Below are 17,751 nucleotides of genomic sequence, written 5' to 3'. Positions count from 1 at the left end.
GGAGGCGGAGCCAAGATGGCGGCCGGGCGGGAACTGTGATGGCGCCTGAGGGGAGCTCGAGGCACAGCACTTAAGGCGACCCAAAGACGTCTAAGGCAACAGAGAGAGCTAAGCACACCCATGGTGTGCAGTGAGGTAAAAACGGCCCTGTGTCACCGCAACACTCCTCCCACCGAGCGTAACCACTGGGTCCTACATGTGGAAACAAACGCTAACCCTCCATTTGTTTTAACAACCACATCCATCCCCAACTGGAGGCCGCACCAGACAGTTTGTTTTTAAATCTTTTATTTGTTTTCCACACGGAGAAAACAGAGGAATGATGAAGCAGCAGTACTGGGACACGCTAAGAAGGAGCCATCCGTCTGTGAGTGCACAGTGTAGCACAGGGCCGGCTGTGTGGTGGTCTCTAATGGAGCACAAGGGAGGTGTGGGAGCAGCCTCGGCACAGCAAAGAGAGCTCTATGCAAAGGTGGAACCGTTCCAACCCACGTTGGCAGCGTTTATGTCGAAGTAGTTGATGTACACCCTGCAGAAGAGGCATAGGAATACACAGGAAGCGACTGTTATTAACTAGTTTGTGTAAGCAGTGAGACAAGGTAACAGGGTAGAGGAGAGAGCATCCTGCCTCCCAGAAACTGAAGTATTTACTGGAAGCTGTTCAACGTGTGACAACCATCAGCTCATATCCCTGGAGCCTCTGGAACTGTACTTGATATCAAATACGAGCTCTTCAGTCAGGAGCATCTCAGGCACCTTTTGTGTAGCCGCATGTAGGCACTGCCTGAAGTTCTACCCCCGTGCAGGCTGCTCGTTCCTACTTGTGAGCTCCAGCTCCCTGCTGCTCCTCCCTCCTGCTTCCAGGCCCCACCATGATTAAACATCACACCCCAGCAGTGAATCAATCTGCATTATGGACTCCACTGCTTGCCAATCTCAGGTGTTCTTTCCTACAAGGCTAAATGGCTTCGTGGAGAACTTCCAAGGGAAAGATGCATGCAACAAACTTTCAAGTGGCCATGAAGAGCTCCAAGAGATTACTTTGTATGTATTCTAAGTGCCTGTTGCTAGCTTTTTGCTTCTTTAAATGATATTTCCAAAGCAGTCTCAGAGCAACAGATAGAAAGGACCACATCCCAGCCCTACCTGTCTGCAGATACGTGCAAGTGCTTTGCAATCATATCGCACAGCAGCTTGGTGTACGTCTTGTTCTGCTGCCCTCCGATTTTACCGATGCTGTAGAGGCTGCAGAGCGCGCAGGGATCCGTGGAGCCCCCGAAGGACATCATTTGATCAGGTACGATGTGCACAGCTATGTACTGCAAGAAACAGGCGGTGAATAACGCCCCGTTGTGGGTACAGCGCTAAGCATTACACAACAGCACGTTGTGCCAGGCTCAGGGCCTGCCCTCCATTGGGTTGCGGTGGGTCACAGCGACCCCCGAGCCGGGGTAGGGGGGAAGGCTGCGTTTGCACCGCGATGCTCGAATGGCGGACCCCCCCCCAATTCATTCCCCACCCGGTACCGAGATGCGGCCCCGCACACAGCGCTCCCCGCCCGCCCCTCGGCCTCACCTGCGCGGGTTTGCCGGTGGCCTTGGCCAGCTGCTGGGTGAGCTCGCCCAGCAGGCTGTCGGGCACGGCGTCCTTGCAGACGTTGGTGTGGATGGTGAACATCGGCATGGCGGCAGTGCGGGGCTGAGAGCAGAAAGGAGAGAATAGAACTACGTGCGATGGCGGGGCTTGGTGTGCGCGTGGGGCTGCACCGAGCCGGCCTTAAAGGGACCGCGCCCCGAGGGGCGGGGAGGGGGGAGGTGCCCTCATCATTGCCCAGCAACGACCAACGGGACCCTCGCTGTGCCAGGGTCTGATCGCTGTTATTACCGCTGTTATTTCCGCTCAGTGTTACGATGTCGAGCATATTCTAATCGTGCATTGCTGGCTGCACTCTGAAGTTGGGCCCTGCTGCTCCTCGTGGCTGAGGAATATGATTTAGCTGGGAAGTATTGGTAATGGTTGGACTAGATGATCTTCTAGGTCTTTTCCAACCTTGATAATTCTGTGATTCTGTGATTCTGTGATTCATACTTGCACGTGTGGGGCTCCCGCCCCACGATTCTACATAAGGGGGAAAATATCCCTGTCTGGTGCATGAGGCATTTTTTCCGGTTGAAAAATCAAGTTATCCGTGCATTATTACTATTTTTTTTTAAACTGTGTGTGTAACTTTAACACAGCGTGAGGGGAATACTTGACTTGTGAGCGTGATAATTCTTCTGTGATGTTCTTCAGTCAAACTGAAAGTGATCTCGAACTCCTCGTTTCCGTCTTCATACCGTATTTTTCTACCGGGGAAAGTAAATGAAATAAATAAATGAAGCCGAAGGAAGAGATGACACGGTGTGAGGCCATTGGGCGCCGAGAGGCAGCGTGAGCCCAGCCTGCTGTGCGCCCTGTGATGCTGTGATGCGGCGCACGTAGGCTGCGGAATGCACCCAGCACTGCATGAGCTGCTCCGAGTGACTCACGGGAAGGCAGAGAGGAATCAGGGCCAGAGCCCGCTCTGAGCTGACAGTTTCCAGGCAGGAATCAGACACATGAACTGCTAACAGAGTTTTTCTGTATCTGCTAGAAAGCTTCACCATCCGTATGGCACGTGTGAGCGCACACAGCCCTGAACACAGAGTGGAGGATGCTGTTTGAAGCGGCACAGGCTCAAATGGATCAAGCAGCTTTCTGATGATGTGCTACAGTCACACGTAGAAAGACAAAAGAAAAGGCCTTTACATTCCTTATTAGAGTGTAAAGCAAGACTGGTAACAAGCAGGGGTGGTCTCAATGATACTTTGTCTCAGAGTTACCTCAGGAACATAAGGTTCAGTGTTTGGATGCTCTGAGAACAACTCAGCAGGCATGTAGCACAGGAACATTTCCAAGATGTTGGTCAGGTTGGAGTATTTCCTGGACACTAACTGCAAAGAGCAGGGCTGGGGAAATCTCTGGTTGCACTGGTGCATGCCTGACTTCATTGCAATCAAAACCAGAGTTATTGGACTGGGGATAAGGAACCAAGAAAAAACAGAGGTGTCATTCTTGGACCTGGTGGCTCTATGAAGGTGACAGGCTGCTTTCAGGAGACGGGAACTGCCTTCTTGGCTAGAGGATTGCTGTGTCTGGGGGCTGCACAACCACTGTCTGAGAGCTGATCTGCCTAAAGAATACATACCTGCCATCCTGCCTTCCTCAGGGTTCAGCTCTGCCAGGCAGGAATGAACCACGTTTTGTATTTAGATTTGAGGTAGCACCTTGCTTCCTTGGTTGTGCTGCGCTGATTCACAGACCAGTTTCCGTATGTTATCCCCAGAATCACCTTCTTGCATGTTGAGGCTTTTAGTTAGAAACTGCTGGCTGCAAAGCAAAGCTGTGATAGGGATAAAACGGGATGTTCACAATAGTGCTTAAAATAGGGGTGATATGGGGTTGTAATTCCAAAAAAAAGAAAAAAAAAATAGAAATCAGGTGCTTTGTGATTTTTTTAATATTAGCATTGTTTTTAAAAGAGATTCAGGAAACAAATCTGTATTCAGTCTGTTTTACTTTGGAAACAAATTATATTATCTGACCTAGGGCTTGAATAATAAATATTTATATGGAAATCTTCCTTTCATAATTCACCACTGTGACATCTGGGAATGGCTCACTGTGCATCTCCCTCATTTTGAGCTGTGCTCTAATCTTCATGTCATTGCAAATTGTTCTGTGGATGAAAAGGGGAGGGCAGAGCAGTGGACATTGGGTTTTTCCACTTGCTCTCTCTGCCCGTTCTGAGTTCTGTGACACACTTGCAGCATGATTGTTTCTGCAAAGCAGCTACATGTGCAGGTAGTTACATCTAAGGTGGACCTGGGCTATAGTCCAGGGCATTTAACATCTTCAAGAATGTTAACAGAAAACAGTGTATTGCAAGTTTGGGATTAATAGGTTTAATAACCTGTGGAAAGTCATGTCAGACAAACAGCTGTAGGAGCTCACCCATCAGATGGTATTTTCAGCTGTTTGTTCAGCAGGTGACAAAGCAATTTGGAGTAGACTTTGCTCTCCTGTCTTCCCAGTGCTGCAAAAAATGTATATAGTACAAAGGTCTGTAGAGCCACTGAGGGACATCCCACGATCAGGGGAGATCTGTATTTCTAGGTACTGCTGGAAGAAAAAGTCTTATTGTCCTTTGCCACATTTGGAAAAGCTTTGAAAATCCCCAAAGATATTTGTGTACCTGAACTGTGAGGAGAATAGTTGTATGCCTATCATGTATGGTTTTGAATTTCTCCTGCGTGTACTTCTTGGCATTCTTAGACCTCATAAAGATCTTTCTGTAAGTCACAAGGATGAGATGTTTGAAGTACACCCACACTCCCATGGTGTGCCATTTGGAGAGGTGCACTGTCACAATTCTCCCATTTATTGCAGAAAGGCTTTTTTCCTAACCAAAAGGACTAGCAGCTCATAAAATAATGAAGAACAACCCCAAGTACTTGTAGATGCTTTTTACCACTTTCAAGAAAGCAAATCCTTTATCTCTTGCTCTTATTATTTTACAGCCCAGATCCTTCTATGTCTTCTATCTTCATCTTGAAGATTTTGTCCTTCCAGTCTTAGCACATCTGGAGCTTTCATGTGTTAGTATCTTAGTGTATAGATTTGAATTCTTTTTCAAGACATTCAGTGCTGTGATAAAAACCCAAACAAGGACATCATACCATTTAGGTCTTGGTTCCTACTAACTGCTCCAGTTGGGTAGAGATAACTATGGCAGAAAAATGTACCTCATGCTCTCAGATGTGAGCAACTGCCTCTGGCTGGCAGCAGGTATCCATCCCCCTTTTGTACCCAAACATGCCTGAATCCCAGGACACCCATAAAAAACACTCAAAAAGCCAGGGAGTTTGTAATGTAAGGAAACACTGCTGAAAATAGGGCAGGAGGCACACATAGATTTTGCTCCAGAGGAGTGTTCTGTAGAAATGCTCAGTGTCTGGTACAAGGTGATCTTGCAATGAGCCCTGACCATTGCAGATAATTGCAGCCATCAGCCCTGCTGTGCCCAAGGATGTACTGGAATGTGGGTTCTGGATGCTCTGCCCAAGTACATTGTAGGATGAAGAACTTCGTGATGTCATCTTTACTGGCTGTATATTTTGGGTGGGAATTTGGGTACTCCAGGGGCCTGGTGACCTGCAGTACACCCAGAACCCCTCCAAGCCTGCAGGCTCTCCCTGCCTGTGTGGGAAGAGTAAATGCCACTGTGGGCTGGCTATCACATTGCTCCAGTCCTGCATTCCAGAGAGATTTTGTACCTCACTGGCTCCTGCTGCAGAATTTCCTGCTGAAGTAAATGTGATCTGACACAGATGAGGTCTAGATCAACATTCCCCTCATTAAACAAAATACAGCTCAATCCTACTTTTGTTCTTGATAGCGGGAAAACTGGAAGAAAGTATCCATGTTAACATTAACAAGCAGCCTGCACCCTGCTGCTAATACATAGTGTCAGGTCCATGCAGTGGGGAATCCAGGGATCAGTTCCTTTGGCATCCATCTGGCTTCTGTTATTACCCACGTTTATTAGCAGCGCATCGCTGGAACTCAGCAGCAATTTACCCTCTTACTAAAACAAGCTTCCTGAGTACCAGGGGCTGTCTGGGTAATTAGTCTTGGCTGTCATTTACAGCTTGTTTGGGTGCAAGGAACATCAGACCACAGCAGAATGAAGAAGATCCCACTGAGATCCCACTTTCTCAGCCCAGCTCTCCCCAGCCAGACTCCTCATGTCTCAGGGAGCTGAGTGCCAAATGTCTGTAAGCACGTGCCTTTAAACATCTATCTCAGAAACAGGTCATTGTTAGAAAATAAATAAAACTGAAAGATTAATCTCCGTTGTTTTCTCCTTAGAGCAGTTTGAAAATGTTTTGTTTGGTTGGTTTTTTCCTAGTAAAAGTAAACCAAAAGTCCATTTGTTTAAAAATAAAATCAGGGTTTTTTCGAATGGCACCATTTCCTGTGAGAGGAAAGCTCTGCATTCCAGCTCACCCTAATCCTTTCCTTCTCTCTGCCATAACTTTGAGACTCTCTCCCTTTCCTACTGTCTCTGTTGTCACGAAGGAGCTGGCATCCCTTCCAAAAAAGAGTCTTTGTTGTTCCCTGTATATTTCTGAGTCCCATTACATGTCCCTTCCACACTGCTGCACAGACCTACTCCAGCTGCATCCCAGCCCTGGCCTCTAGCTTTATATCCAGGGGCTGTTATGCAAGAACTGCCAGCTGACGGTCACCCTCCCAAGACAGCAAGTACTTGTTTGCTGGACTGATGATTTATAAAAACACATCCACTTCACAGGAGTAGTCTTTATTTTTCTGCATGTGTTGAGGAAAAAAACCCTCACTCCATTTATGGTTTAATTTCTTTTCTGTGGAAATAAGTCTTATACAAGCCTAAAGCATTCTTCTGACTCTTCTGAGATAGCTAACTTCAGTCAAATATGGCAGATTGATTTCCTGCATGTTTAATGATATAGGCTGACTACTCTGAGTTCTGTTAGTGGCCTCAGAGAATGAGAAATGCTTTATTGGGTGTCAAACAATCTGCTCAGAAGAGACTCAGTACAATCCTTCTTCAGGTCTGCTGGCAGACAAGTCAATTTGATGAGGACATCCAGCTACATAATTGGCTTTTTTGAATATGTAACCACAAAGCATTCAGTTTCTCACTGGCCAGTGAAAGCTCAGTACCATTAACCATCCCACCACTGGCCATTACTGAAATGTCTGTCAGTTAGAACCTCCACAATGCAGGAGAAGGTGGCACCTGGAGAAGCCTTCCTCCCCTCACATGGATGCTCAAAGAGCTTCACAGGCACTAACGAGGGGCAACATCCCCATAGTACCATCATGTAGGAGGCTAAAAGCTTTTCCCAGCGCAAGTCCATGTTCAAATTGGACATGTTTGAGCTGCAAAACAATCAGAGTTGTGCTTCACAATGTCCAGCTGCAGAAACATCACTTAGGACTCTCCAGCCAGGTTCTGTATGGCGTTAGTCAGTAGCTGTCAGTGTGGAGCCCAAGCTAACAAGATATGTGGAAGCTTCTCTACTGCTTTTGAGCTCTGTGTTTTGCTGGAAGTGATACAAGAACACTGATACGATGCTGTCTTTGAGCTGACAACCACAACGCAAACCCAATGCAGAACCCTACTGGAAGCAGCAGAAGCGTACTACAGCTGTTAGTGGTCACCTGGAAAAACTTAGACTATATTTGTAATGAACTTCACAACCTGTTTTTTTCTACTGGGTACAATAATCTCTAGGCATTTGCAGCTTGCTTATGTAACAAGGGGAACATTTCCAAAACAAACTCTTTTCTGAAATCGTCTGATGTCATTCCCAGAAGCTGATGTGCTTGTCTGGAAACCAGATTCTTAGATGCTACAGAGTGTTTTATAGGAACCATTGAACCTCTTTTACATACAACAGTAACAGTTTAGCCAGCCCTTCTTCCTGCCTGGAGTTACTAAGATGTTCTCCACTGAGATTCCCATTCTGTCTCCAGAAGGAATGTATTATAGAACAATTTCACCTTCAATATTTTTTTCTATTTAGATAGCTGGAATGTTTTCTCCTATATTCCTTTGCTAAGATTTGAACCTACATTTTGTTGAATTGCCCCAAACCATGTATCTAGTTTTTCCCCTATCAGCCTGCAAGTCAATTATTTTATATTATTATTGATGCCTATTTTATCTCTCTTTGGTGACTGATGAACATTCGGTCTGCTTAATCCTTCCTAAGTGACAAAACTTCCTGTTAGAATGTTTAGATATCAGCAAGAAATAAAACCTTAACATAATGACCACCATAACAAACAGGAAAAAAAACATGGAGGATCTTGTGTTCTATTTATTTCCATTGCAGCGTTGTTTTCTGTCTTTTCCAAAGGATGCAGATTTCTCCTTTGAACATTCAGAGCTTGGTGCAGAACAACTGATCCTTAGGGAAGTTATTTTCTGTAACTGAGATTTCCTTTTTGCCAAAATTCAGCTTGTTGAACTCTGCCTTTATCTCCATGATTGACTTTCCCTTGGTCTCAGGGAGATACAGGTAGATGAAAACTGCTGATAAAGCAAGGATTCCCAAAAAGAAGAGGAAGCAGAAGGGACCGAGGTTATCCTGCAAGCAGAAATGAGAAACACTGTGAGGAAAATGAGAACCTCATTTCCACCTCTTCGCCCTTGTTTATGGGTCTGTGTCTTACTAACGGAAATTCAAAGTTTTGTTCAATACATGAACCCGAATGAGTATCACACCAGGAACTTCCACTGGCCACGTTTGATCTGCTGCTTCTCTGGGAGGCCTGGGATATTCCTGAGCAGGCTTGATGTTCAGACAGAGCTCTAAGCTTTGCATATCAATGCAATTTATTGCTATAATTTAATTCCCTGTCAGCTTTCAGAAGTAAATGAGCCTAGAGGGAGGAATCTGGTTAATGACTTACAACAATCAATGGAAAAATCATCCCGAGTACAAACAGTCCCATCCAGTTGATGCAGCCAACAATCAGAAAGGCTGATGGTCGGAATGACTGGCTGAAGATTTCAACCATGATAGTTATAGTGGCTCCAGCTGTAAAAGAAAAGCAGAACACAAGCAAGGTATACCTGTTCATTTCACAGTGCACCATGCTCCTGCTGAATTGCAGTGGCAATGCTAAGAAACATCAGGGAGAGTAGATGACCTGCTGGCAGATCACCTCTGCTGTGGGGCTGAAAGGCCTTGATTCCAGAAAGGTTCTACAGATGCTAATGTAGGACTTCTGGTTTCTCTCGTACATGCTGGAATCCTTTTGCTGATGTCAGGGCATCTATTCAGTTCCATATTGCATTGGTAGCTACTGGTAGTGGCTCTTATGGCTCCTGTAGTAATTTCTGCATGAAGTATGTTGATGGCTATAGAGCTGAACTCATTGAGTAATGAAGGGTTGTTTGCTACCTTTCACCCGGCAATGCCTAGAATCCTATTTTTGGCTGAGTATTTTTTAAAGTGTTCTGAAGTTTCATTCTTAAACCCTCTGAAGAAAGTGATAGTCTGTTTTAAATTATTAGGGTATGGGGATTGGTAAAAGGATTTGAGGTGTTTGTAACCTTTTTCTTTCTCCCACTTGTACCAATCTACCCTTTTCTCCTACTTCCCAGATTTTATCATGGGATTAGTCTGTTCTTTCCTTGCCAGTCGTGTTGCCAACCAATGTGATGCAAAATTTTCTCTCTTACTCACATGGCCCAATTCCATAGAAGACAACGAATAGGAAGATCAAGATAACACTGAAGTAATGCAGCCAGAAGAACTGGTGCTGAAAGTGAGAAACCAGGGATATCAAACTGTTAGATACATGCAAGAATGGCAGAACTCTTCTACTTCCACTGACTCCAGTTTTTGCACTTATTCAAATTCAGGCAGGACCAGAAATGTGGGTTGATGCTGTGCAAGTAACCAGAAGACTACTAGATCTTTACCTGCAGTGACAGGGTGGTGGTAAGGAGTGCTAGCACAGAACACATTAGTGTATATCCTCCCCAGAGCAGCACCTTCCTCCCAAATCGTTCTATAAGGGTGCTCTGAAAGGCAGAAAATGTGTCATAAATCTCAGTTCTCAAATGAAAAACTCCTGCCCTATACATGTGTCTTTCTCATCAGCCTTATCTGCATAATATTCAGTGATCTGAGAGACTCTTAACTCCAGATGAATTTATCAGCTTTGAAACTGTTATTTATTAGTTTCTCCTAGACTGTTTTTAGATAGTTTTCTTTATTTCGTGTTTGTATATATCAAATTGTATATGCATGTGTACACTCATCTAATCCCAGCCATCAGATGCAGCTAATACAGACGCCTGTTCCTTTGGAGCTGTGCCTCTGACCCTTGTGTTCTGCTCATACCTTCTCATTTACTGTTTAGTCATTCCAACAGAATGAGAAAACATTTTTACAGAACAAAAAAGATTCTAAAGATATAATGGAAAAGAGCTGCCTTTCATCCTTCATGTGGTTTTATAGGAACAGGAAGATGTGTCTTAGGTTATGCAAATCTACCCTGAGCCCGCTTAGAAGAAAGGAAAAGCACAGTTGACTGCATTACATTTTTCCTTCAAACTCCAGTCTCCAAAGACTTACTTACACACAATATAGAAGATAGGCATTCACACAGCCCAACTCCCAGCGACACGTACGGGATAAGATATTCTTCAAACTTGGCTGTATGGAATACTTCAAAACAATAGAAGTAGATCTGAAAAATGCAGAGAGGAAATGCACCTGTGAAGAAAAGTTTAGCAATTGTGATGCACGTCGCTTTTGATCTCTTAGTGAAGTTGGAATATTAGTATGGAAGTAAATGATAACTGTATAGTTCTGTGTTAGTAAAAGCATAGCCAACAGCTTGAGGGACTTGGTCATTCCTCCCTGCATGGTACCAAAGTCAGGAGTACTGTGTCAAATTTTGGGGTCCTCACTGCAAGAAAAACACTGAAAAACTGGATCGGGTCTGAGTACCATTGAAGGGCTTGAGGGATAAAGAGAGACTGAGGTCTTCACACTGGAGAAGAGACGGTGGGACCTGATTGCAGGTGAGAGTAGGAAAGATGGAGCCAGACTTTTCTAAGAGGTACACAGTGAAAGAATGAGAGGCAATGGACACAAGTGTCAGCAAGGGATGATTCTAACTGCACATAATACAGAGAGAATGGTTAAGCACTGCAGGGACCCAGAGAAGTCATTGAATCTCCAGGCCACCAAATGTCAGCTGGCCCAAACCCTGAACAGCTTGATCTAACTTTGAAGGTAGCTTTAGTGTGATCAGTAGGATATGGACCAGATGACTTCCAAAGGTCTCTTCCAATGGAAATTATTTTGAGAGTTTCTTAGTCTAAGCTGGTGTAAGAAATAGTAACTTGGAGGGTTTTGTAATGCTGCCTAAAGTTGTTTATTGTTCTGAGGATAAAGAGAGCACTCAACTGCATTGATTCCACAGAGCTGCAAGGTGGTCATGACAGTCATCAAAATGTAAAGCTGCCAGCGCATAGATGGATCTTTTATTAATTCAAGGACACGCAAAGTTTTGGTGCTCGTCATTGCAACCTTCTCCTTCATAATGTCATCAATTTCTGCTTGATGGTCTCCTTCCCCCCAGAGCTTCCTAATGGCTGTTGGGGAGACAGAGGGGAGTGCATTATTCTACCGGAATATCTCCATCATAAATGATTACATTAAATCCTTATTAAGTCTATCCACTGATGTAGGTGCTCGGTGTCTGGTTTGTTGTCTGCTTCTGTCATCTAGTTGATCCTGAGTCAACAGGCAGATAGAAGAATACTGTTCCTCTGTTGTCAGTATAGTGTATCTTTCTAAAGTTGAGTTGACTTAGCTGTACACGAAGTAAACATCTATGTACGTTTTATTTAATAAGTGCTGGTCTGCCCAAACCCTTTAAAGAAATAGTTACTGCCCAAATGGGACACATTAAACATGCTGTTATGCATCCATCTTTCTTTTCTGAACTGACTAAATTAGCCTAAGTGAACTCTCTGGCAGATGTTTTGCTTTAGGAATCTCAACTGCCTTAGTTAGAACTACCTCTCCTATTGCTCCATGGTACGCACTATTGTGCTGAACAGCTCTGTGCTGCTTTCTTATCTTCTACTGAAGCTGCCATTCTACAGAATCACGTGAATTAGGTGGCAAATTAGACACTCTACCTTTCCTGAAGGCTTCCTCATTACCCTTCTGGATCAGGAGGTAGGATGGTGAATCAGGGAAAAATGGAAGAGTAATCAGTTGAACCAACGCTGTCAGTCCACTAGATGCTAACAACCATGGCCACAGAGCTTCACTTCCTAAAATCTCCCTGGAAAGTGCATGTGAAACAACATTAGGAATGTTCTCCTGAGTGGTGAGGATTGCTCAATTTCCATTCAGAGGTAAGTGGAGCAATTTAATCAAAAGGTTTTTTTTTGTTTTTTTTTTTTTTCTGGCAAAAGATAAGCCTTGTGTTAGGGAAGATTAAGGAGTTTCTCAGTCATTGAGTAGATGAGATGGTAAGTATATAGAAAGATTTCTATTGCTTTTAGTGCAACACAATAGAAAAACAGTATTTACCGTAGTCCAACAACCTGTCCTGTGAGTTTTCCCAGTGTCAGAAAAACAGCAACTGTGGAGTTTGTAAATCCACGCAGCTTCTTGGGTGAAATCTCTCCTACATACTGAGGATGTATATTGAGAGAAAACCCTTTAAGATAAAACAGGAAAAGTGGCTGTTAAAACACTGCAAAAAGCTGAAATTTCTGGCCCCATCCTGTCTTCCTCTGTTTCCATTTACTCTGATATTTGGATTCAAATTTCTTGCAAAGGGATGGTGGCTTTAATTTTTATGAAGGGCCTAGTACGTTTACTTGGTTCTTTAAAATCATTACTCAAGAGTGGCAATACCTGAATAGAAGATCCTGGGACAGCAGGGGTGCTTGCTCTGCACAACATCATGGGCACATACCTGTACCAACACCATAAAGAAAGCGTCCAGCCAGAATCATCTCAAAGGATTTGGCTGTTTTACTGAAGGCCATTAAAAGTGCAGACACCAGCATGATCAGGTTGGTGATAATCTGGCACTTTTTTCTGAAACAAAGAACAATACCAAGCCATGAGAATTTAGTGTGAAGTGAGAATCTCTTTTGAATGTTTTCTCTGATAGAAAGCATGGTGGAACCATTCCTGTTGTTTAAAGAAATGTCTGAAAGAATTTTGACTTTGGATAGTCTAAGTGGTGCTTTGAAATTTCACAGTCCTTTATGTTTGAATTCATTAATGTTTATCTCAGGAACTCCTCATAAAATGTTACATTTTTTTTCCCCAGAAGTAATCTGCCTATGGCTCTTGGTTTAGTATGGATCATATTAAGGACACTCTTGGCCAGATGGATGTGACCTGAGGTATTGGGAGATGGCAAAAAGCATTTCTCAGAGGAGTGCTTCGTGCTTCAAAAAGCACTGTGTGAATCATGGGCTGATGTGCTCCCAGTCAACATGTCTCAGGATCAAGTCAAAGTCATCACAGCAATTGGTTTTGCTGTGGTGCTTGCTAGACTAGAATCCACTTGCATGCATTAAGAACTCCCAGAGATCTTCTGTTTAAAAGACTGTAATACATGATATCACACACTGAATAATCTATGGGAGAACTCATTTTTGTTTCCAGTCATGGGAGACCTCTGGGTGTGGGATTAGGCAGTGACCCACAAGAAATTTCTTGGGGGCACTTACCTGACAGGAAAGAACAGACTGGCAGGCAGGCTAAGCTGGTTTGTTAAGACCCACATGAGGGGCCTCTGGACCAGTGGATTGTGGAGCAGATCTTTAAATGGATCACACCAAGCAGATAAGTTTGCCAATTTCTCTGCAAATGAAATCAGTGGTGTTATACACAGACACTGGGAAAAGACCAGACTGGTGAGGAATCTTTTCTCCTTCCAGAGAGAAAAATAATTTTGGAATGATTTCTAGCAAAACATATTGCCAAGAATGGAGATTCCTCTCAGAGAATTTGTTTTGGTGCTGTCCTCATCTTTTACAGTGTAGTTTCAGGGAAATTTTCCAGTTCTGTCCACAGGTTCATTAGTTTAGATATCAATATTTGATGTAATGTCCTCACCCCAGAACAACTGTACGTAAGTAGAAATCTGGCTCTTTGTCATGTAAAAATGTCTTAGGCACATTGTTTTCCAGGTGTTTAGAGATGCTGCACACAGCACCTTACAGCAAAAGACTCCATTGCTTTTTGTACACAGTCAGTTTAGTCTGCAATCAGGCTGCTTTGACCAAGAAGAAAAGGGTTATTCATTCACTTTGATATTTCCCTGTGCTTGCCGTACTTGGACTAGAAGCACTTACTTCCTGTATCTGGTAGTCAGGTAGCCACAGCAGAGGCTCCCCAGGAAGCCTCCGATCCCAAAGACAGACACAATGAAGGACCACAGCAGCATGATTGTCTCTGGATGGAGGGGAGAGCCATGTCGCTCTATCCAGGTTTCATTTATAAACTTCCTGATGTGCTGAAAAGGAAAATGATTTTTGATTGGATAATGCATTTCAGATTCCTTTGTTTTATTTGGTTGCTGTACTTCAGTTATAGCTCAGACTAGATTTTTTTTTGAGATTAACTGAATACCAGATTTCTTTTGAGATTAACTTCCTGAGTAAAATAGGTTAGTTGGGATCAGATTCAAAATATTCAAATTAGTGTCAGTGGCTGATCTTTTACAATTACATCAGGAGAAAAAGAAAGGAGAAGTAAAATTACAAATCAAATTCAGACAGGTTAATGCAAGACGGCTCTCTCACTTATAGGTTCTAGCTATGAGAAGCATGTTTTATACACATGGAAGACAGTAATGGTGCTGGAAGTGTAATACTGTGACTTTGACATCTGTGTATTTGGCCATGTTTTGCCTGTAAATAGCATAAAGGAGAGGAGATTATATGCATGGCAGATTGATGAACTGGAAACTGGATTGATGAACTGGAAAGTAAGACCCCCACATCTTAAAACAGCCAGGGAAATGGCTACTTACCACAGAGGGGGAGTTAATGACAGAAATATGGAATCCATATGGGAAACTACCACCAATTCCCAGCACTAGGACCATTTGGAATAGCCCCTGGAACTGAACCTGTGAAGTGAAAAAAAGTTCTCCGTCAGCTTCACATTAATGTACTGCTTTTGTTTCTGACCTTGTTGCTGTCCTTAAGTTTAATAAAGGAATGATACTTTTAACATTTGCCTCCTTCAGAAAGGCATGGACTAAAAAGAGAAGATGATAATTTGGAATAGCCTTTGTAATTGCACTAACACAAAACTCTCCCTAACACGAAACTACCCAAACATATCTGGGGGATGTGATACTACAGATCTGTACAGAAGGCACTGTGCTCTGTGTTCTTTTCGAGACAGAAAGTAATCACAGAATCACAGCATGGCTTTGGATGGATGTTAGTTTTTATTTTGTCTTCTTGTATGAAAAAGACCTTTCCATGCTCCAAGCCCTCTTGGTGATGTTTAAATGCAGAAGTGAAGGATGGTCACAGTCCTAAAAGAGCTTATAATCTTTAAGAAATCTGGATGACATTAACCTTGCCCTTTAAATGTCAGGGACATGAGAAAAAGTGACATTTACTCACCAGGTCAGAGAAAAAGGTGGCCATCTCCGATGAAAGAGCTGATTGCTGTTGCTTACTGACTGGCACCTGCCAAAGGAACTGAAAGCTCACATTACACAATAGCAGCGTCAGTGAACTAGTCCCACGTTACTGAAGTTAAAGTTTAGTTAGAAGGTTTTTGAGTTAATTACACTTATTTCAGCTGTTGTACAAAGTTCAGAATTGTTGGATTAAATATTTCAACCAATGGTTATGTCTAGCTCAAGTAACCAAGACGGTCTCCCTTGCAAGGAGCCTGTATACATTATGAACTCTTTTGTACTCAGGCAATAGGAAACAGAGACATTGATTTTATAAAGAATTCCAATAGCCATAAATTGCTTAGTTGTCAGTAGAAATTAAGAAACACAGAGGCAGTGTTATCTGTTGGGAATTTTAGATGGCGCTTGGATAGTAATTGGCAGGACTTTTGGAAAGAGCCTAACAATTCTACAGGGACACATTGGGCTCGAGCAGCTGAATAGATAGAAGTGGATTTTTCTTTGTTGGGAAAGGAAGATTCAGCATCAGTCTAGTGACGTCCAGAGATGGAATGTTGTCTCTTACATCACAGAGAATGTTTTCAGCCTTTAACTTCATTTATTTCATGGCTAGAATGGTTTTATATGTGTTAAGCTGGTAAATGGCTTAGATAACATTTACATTTTACACTTCAGTTACAGAAGATGAAGAAATCAGACAGAAATTATTGTATGCAAATAGCCATACTAGAAAATATATCACCTGCAAAGAACATTCACAAATTCTCCAGCTGACATCTGAGATGCAGTGCCACCTGGCCATTTTCCTCAGCTTTATGTTGCTCTCATAATGAAATTGTCTGTTTTTGATGTAAGTTAAGAGTGCATGGTGGGGCTTTTTTGCTTTCTCTCCCCTCTTCTCCCCTTCCCTTCTTTTCCCTCCCATCTTCTCCTCTATTTCTCTTTCTCTTTCTTTCTGATTAGGTCTCCAGCAGCGAAAGTGTTGTTAGAACACAAGTGAGATCATCTCTTTGATGCTAGGAATCTATCTTTCTGGAAAGCCATGCAAATTTGGAATGACAAACTGTCCATCTGCCAAAGGAAAGAAATGCTGAGCTAGCTGCTAGTATCTGCCTTGCTTAGGTGGTGCTGGGGGAAAATGCAGTGTTACAATTATGCAAGACACACATATGCAAAGCTGTCCTAAACCTTCTCAAATAAGGTCTAACCATCCCAGGTTGGTTTTTAGTGTCTATGTAGCAGCACTTCTCTGATCTAGTTTGAAAGTTTTTGTATCTGCCTCAGAGTCAGTATTTGAGAAAATCCCTACACATCAGCTGATGTCTCTGTGTACATGGGGCGCTCCTGAAACTTCTGAGTGGTTCATCTCTTTGGCACCCCTGGCTCTCTGAGCTGGACTTCCACATCTTCAGGTACCTCTGAGGTATCACCAAGATACTACAGTCACACCATTTCAGATAACTGGCTGGTATGTTTAGGATGGTTTTGGCAACTTTTATTCATTCTGAGCCCAGAACATTGAGGAAGGCTTGGATTGCTAAGGCTTAAATAGCTGAGCAGAAGTGCCAGTATACCTACCCAAGATGTTATATGCTATGAATTACTGAAGATACTCCAGCTTTATATTTGAACCATACATTTTTGCTTTTTCATCCCTTGACCAGCCTGTTACCAGAATACAGCTCTCGCTCCACTGAGCACAGGCAAAGGTTGACCTGTGCTCCAAATAGCTGTTCCACTTCGTTGTCACATTAATGTTCCATAGGGCATCAGCTCAGTTCCTGTTCAAGATCGTATGGAGAAGACTTTCCTAATAACATCTAATGAATAACAGATCAGAGGAGTGGCTCACTGGAGAGTCAATCCAGCAGTGCTACATGATGACATTCTGCTTATGTTTCCAAAGATTTGGGGTATTGCTGCAACGGAATGAAGGATGTGCTCAGACTGACAAGTTAGGAAAAGATAGTTCTGTTTTGCCAAAAATTGAGATTTCTACAAGGAAATATTTGTCTCCAAGTGACTCGTAGTTTCTATTTATGTTGTTGTACATAGAATCATAGAATCTTAAAATGATTTAGTATGGAAAGGACCCTTAGGATCATTAGTTCCAACCCCATTGCTATAGGGAGGAACACCTCCCAGGAGACCAGGTTGCTCACAGCCCCATCCAGCCTGGATATATATATACATACACATATACAGAACCCTGCAAAATTTTGGGCCTTTTCTGACTCCAGAGACTCCCCATGTTTCATAGATTATCTTTTAGGGAGAGGTCTTAAGTGTTCTTCAATATGAAAGAAGTAACAAAAAATCCCAGTTATGGAATGATCTGCACACCAACAGCTTTTTCTAGTCAGCTGTTCCTGAGGGGCGTCCTACCATTTATAAAGAAAGACCTGTGGAGGCCAGAAGTATTATTAAAAGTTCATCTGCCATTTTTATTACGTTTAA

At 43.1% G+C, this 17,751-nt stretch overlaps 2 protein-coding genes across 3 annotated transcripts; both read right to left on the bottom strand.

Annotated features, from left to right (window-relative positions):
• Positions 1-271: 271 nt before the first annotated feature.
• Positions 272-1,750, bottom strand: MIF (macrophage migration inhibitory factor). Its single transcript, XM_015878347.3, has 3 exons — positions 1,576-1,750; positions 1,147-1,319; positions 272-529 (listed from the first exon to the last, which is right to left on the bottom strand). Exons 1-3 carry the CDS (start codon positions 1,681-1,683, stop codon positions 463-465), a joined length of 348 nt encoding a protein of 115 aa, XP_015733833.1. The 5' UTR covers positions 1,684-1,750; the 3' UTR covers positions 272-462.
• Positions 1,751-7,927: 6,177 nt separating this feature from the next.
• On the bottom strand, positions 7,928-15,379 carry LOC107321095 (solute carrier family 2, facilitated glucose transporter member 11-like). Of its 2 annotated transcripts, XM_015877669.3 has the most exons (12): positions 15,275-15,379; positions 14,668-14,766; positions 13,988-14,148; positions 12,592-12,716; positions 12,201-12,330; positions 11,801-11,949; positions 11,061-11,248; positions 10,225-10,335; positions 9,563-9,664; positions 9,324-9,399; positions 8,545-8,672; positions 7,928-8,219 (listed from the first exon to the last, which is right to left on the bottom strand). In XM_015877669.3, the coding sequence occupies exons 1-12, from the start codon at positions 15,296-15,298 to the stop codon at positions 8,013-8,015; spliced, it is 1,500 nt and encodes a 499-aa protein (XP_015733155.2). In that variant the 5' UTR covers positions 15,299-15,379; the 3' UTR covers positions 7,928-8,012. The 2 variants fall into 2 exon arrangements, with proteins under 2 accessions (XP_015733155.2, XP_085365624.1); XM_085509498.1 differs by lacking the exons at positions 13,988-14,148; positions 14,668-14,766; positions 15,275-15,379 and adding an exon at positions 13,361-13,472.
• Positions 15,380-17,751: the final 2,372 nt, after the last annotated feature.

The sequence above is a fragment of the Coturnix japonica genome, chromosome 9 (genome assembly GCF_054131305.1).
Source record: "Coturnix japonica strain WE chromosome 9, WE-NBRP24, whole genome shotgun sequence".
Lineage (NCBI taxonomy): Eukaryota > Metazoa > Chordata > Aves > Galliformes > Phasianidae > Coturnix > Coturnix japonica.
The sequence above is the reverse complement of the archived record's forward strand: the minus strand, read 5'-3'. Positions and strand labels throughout refer to the sequence as shown.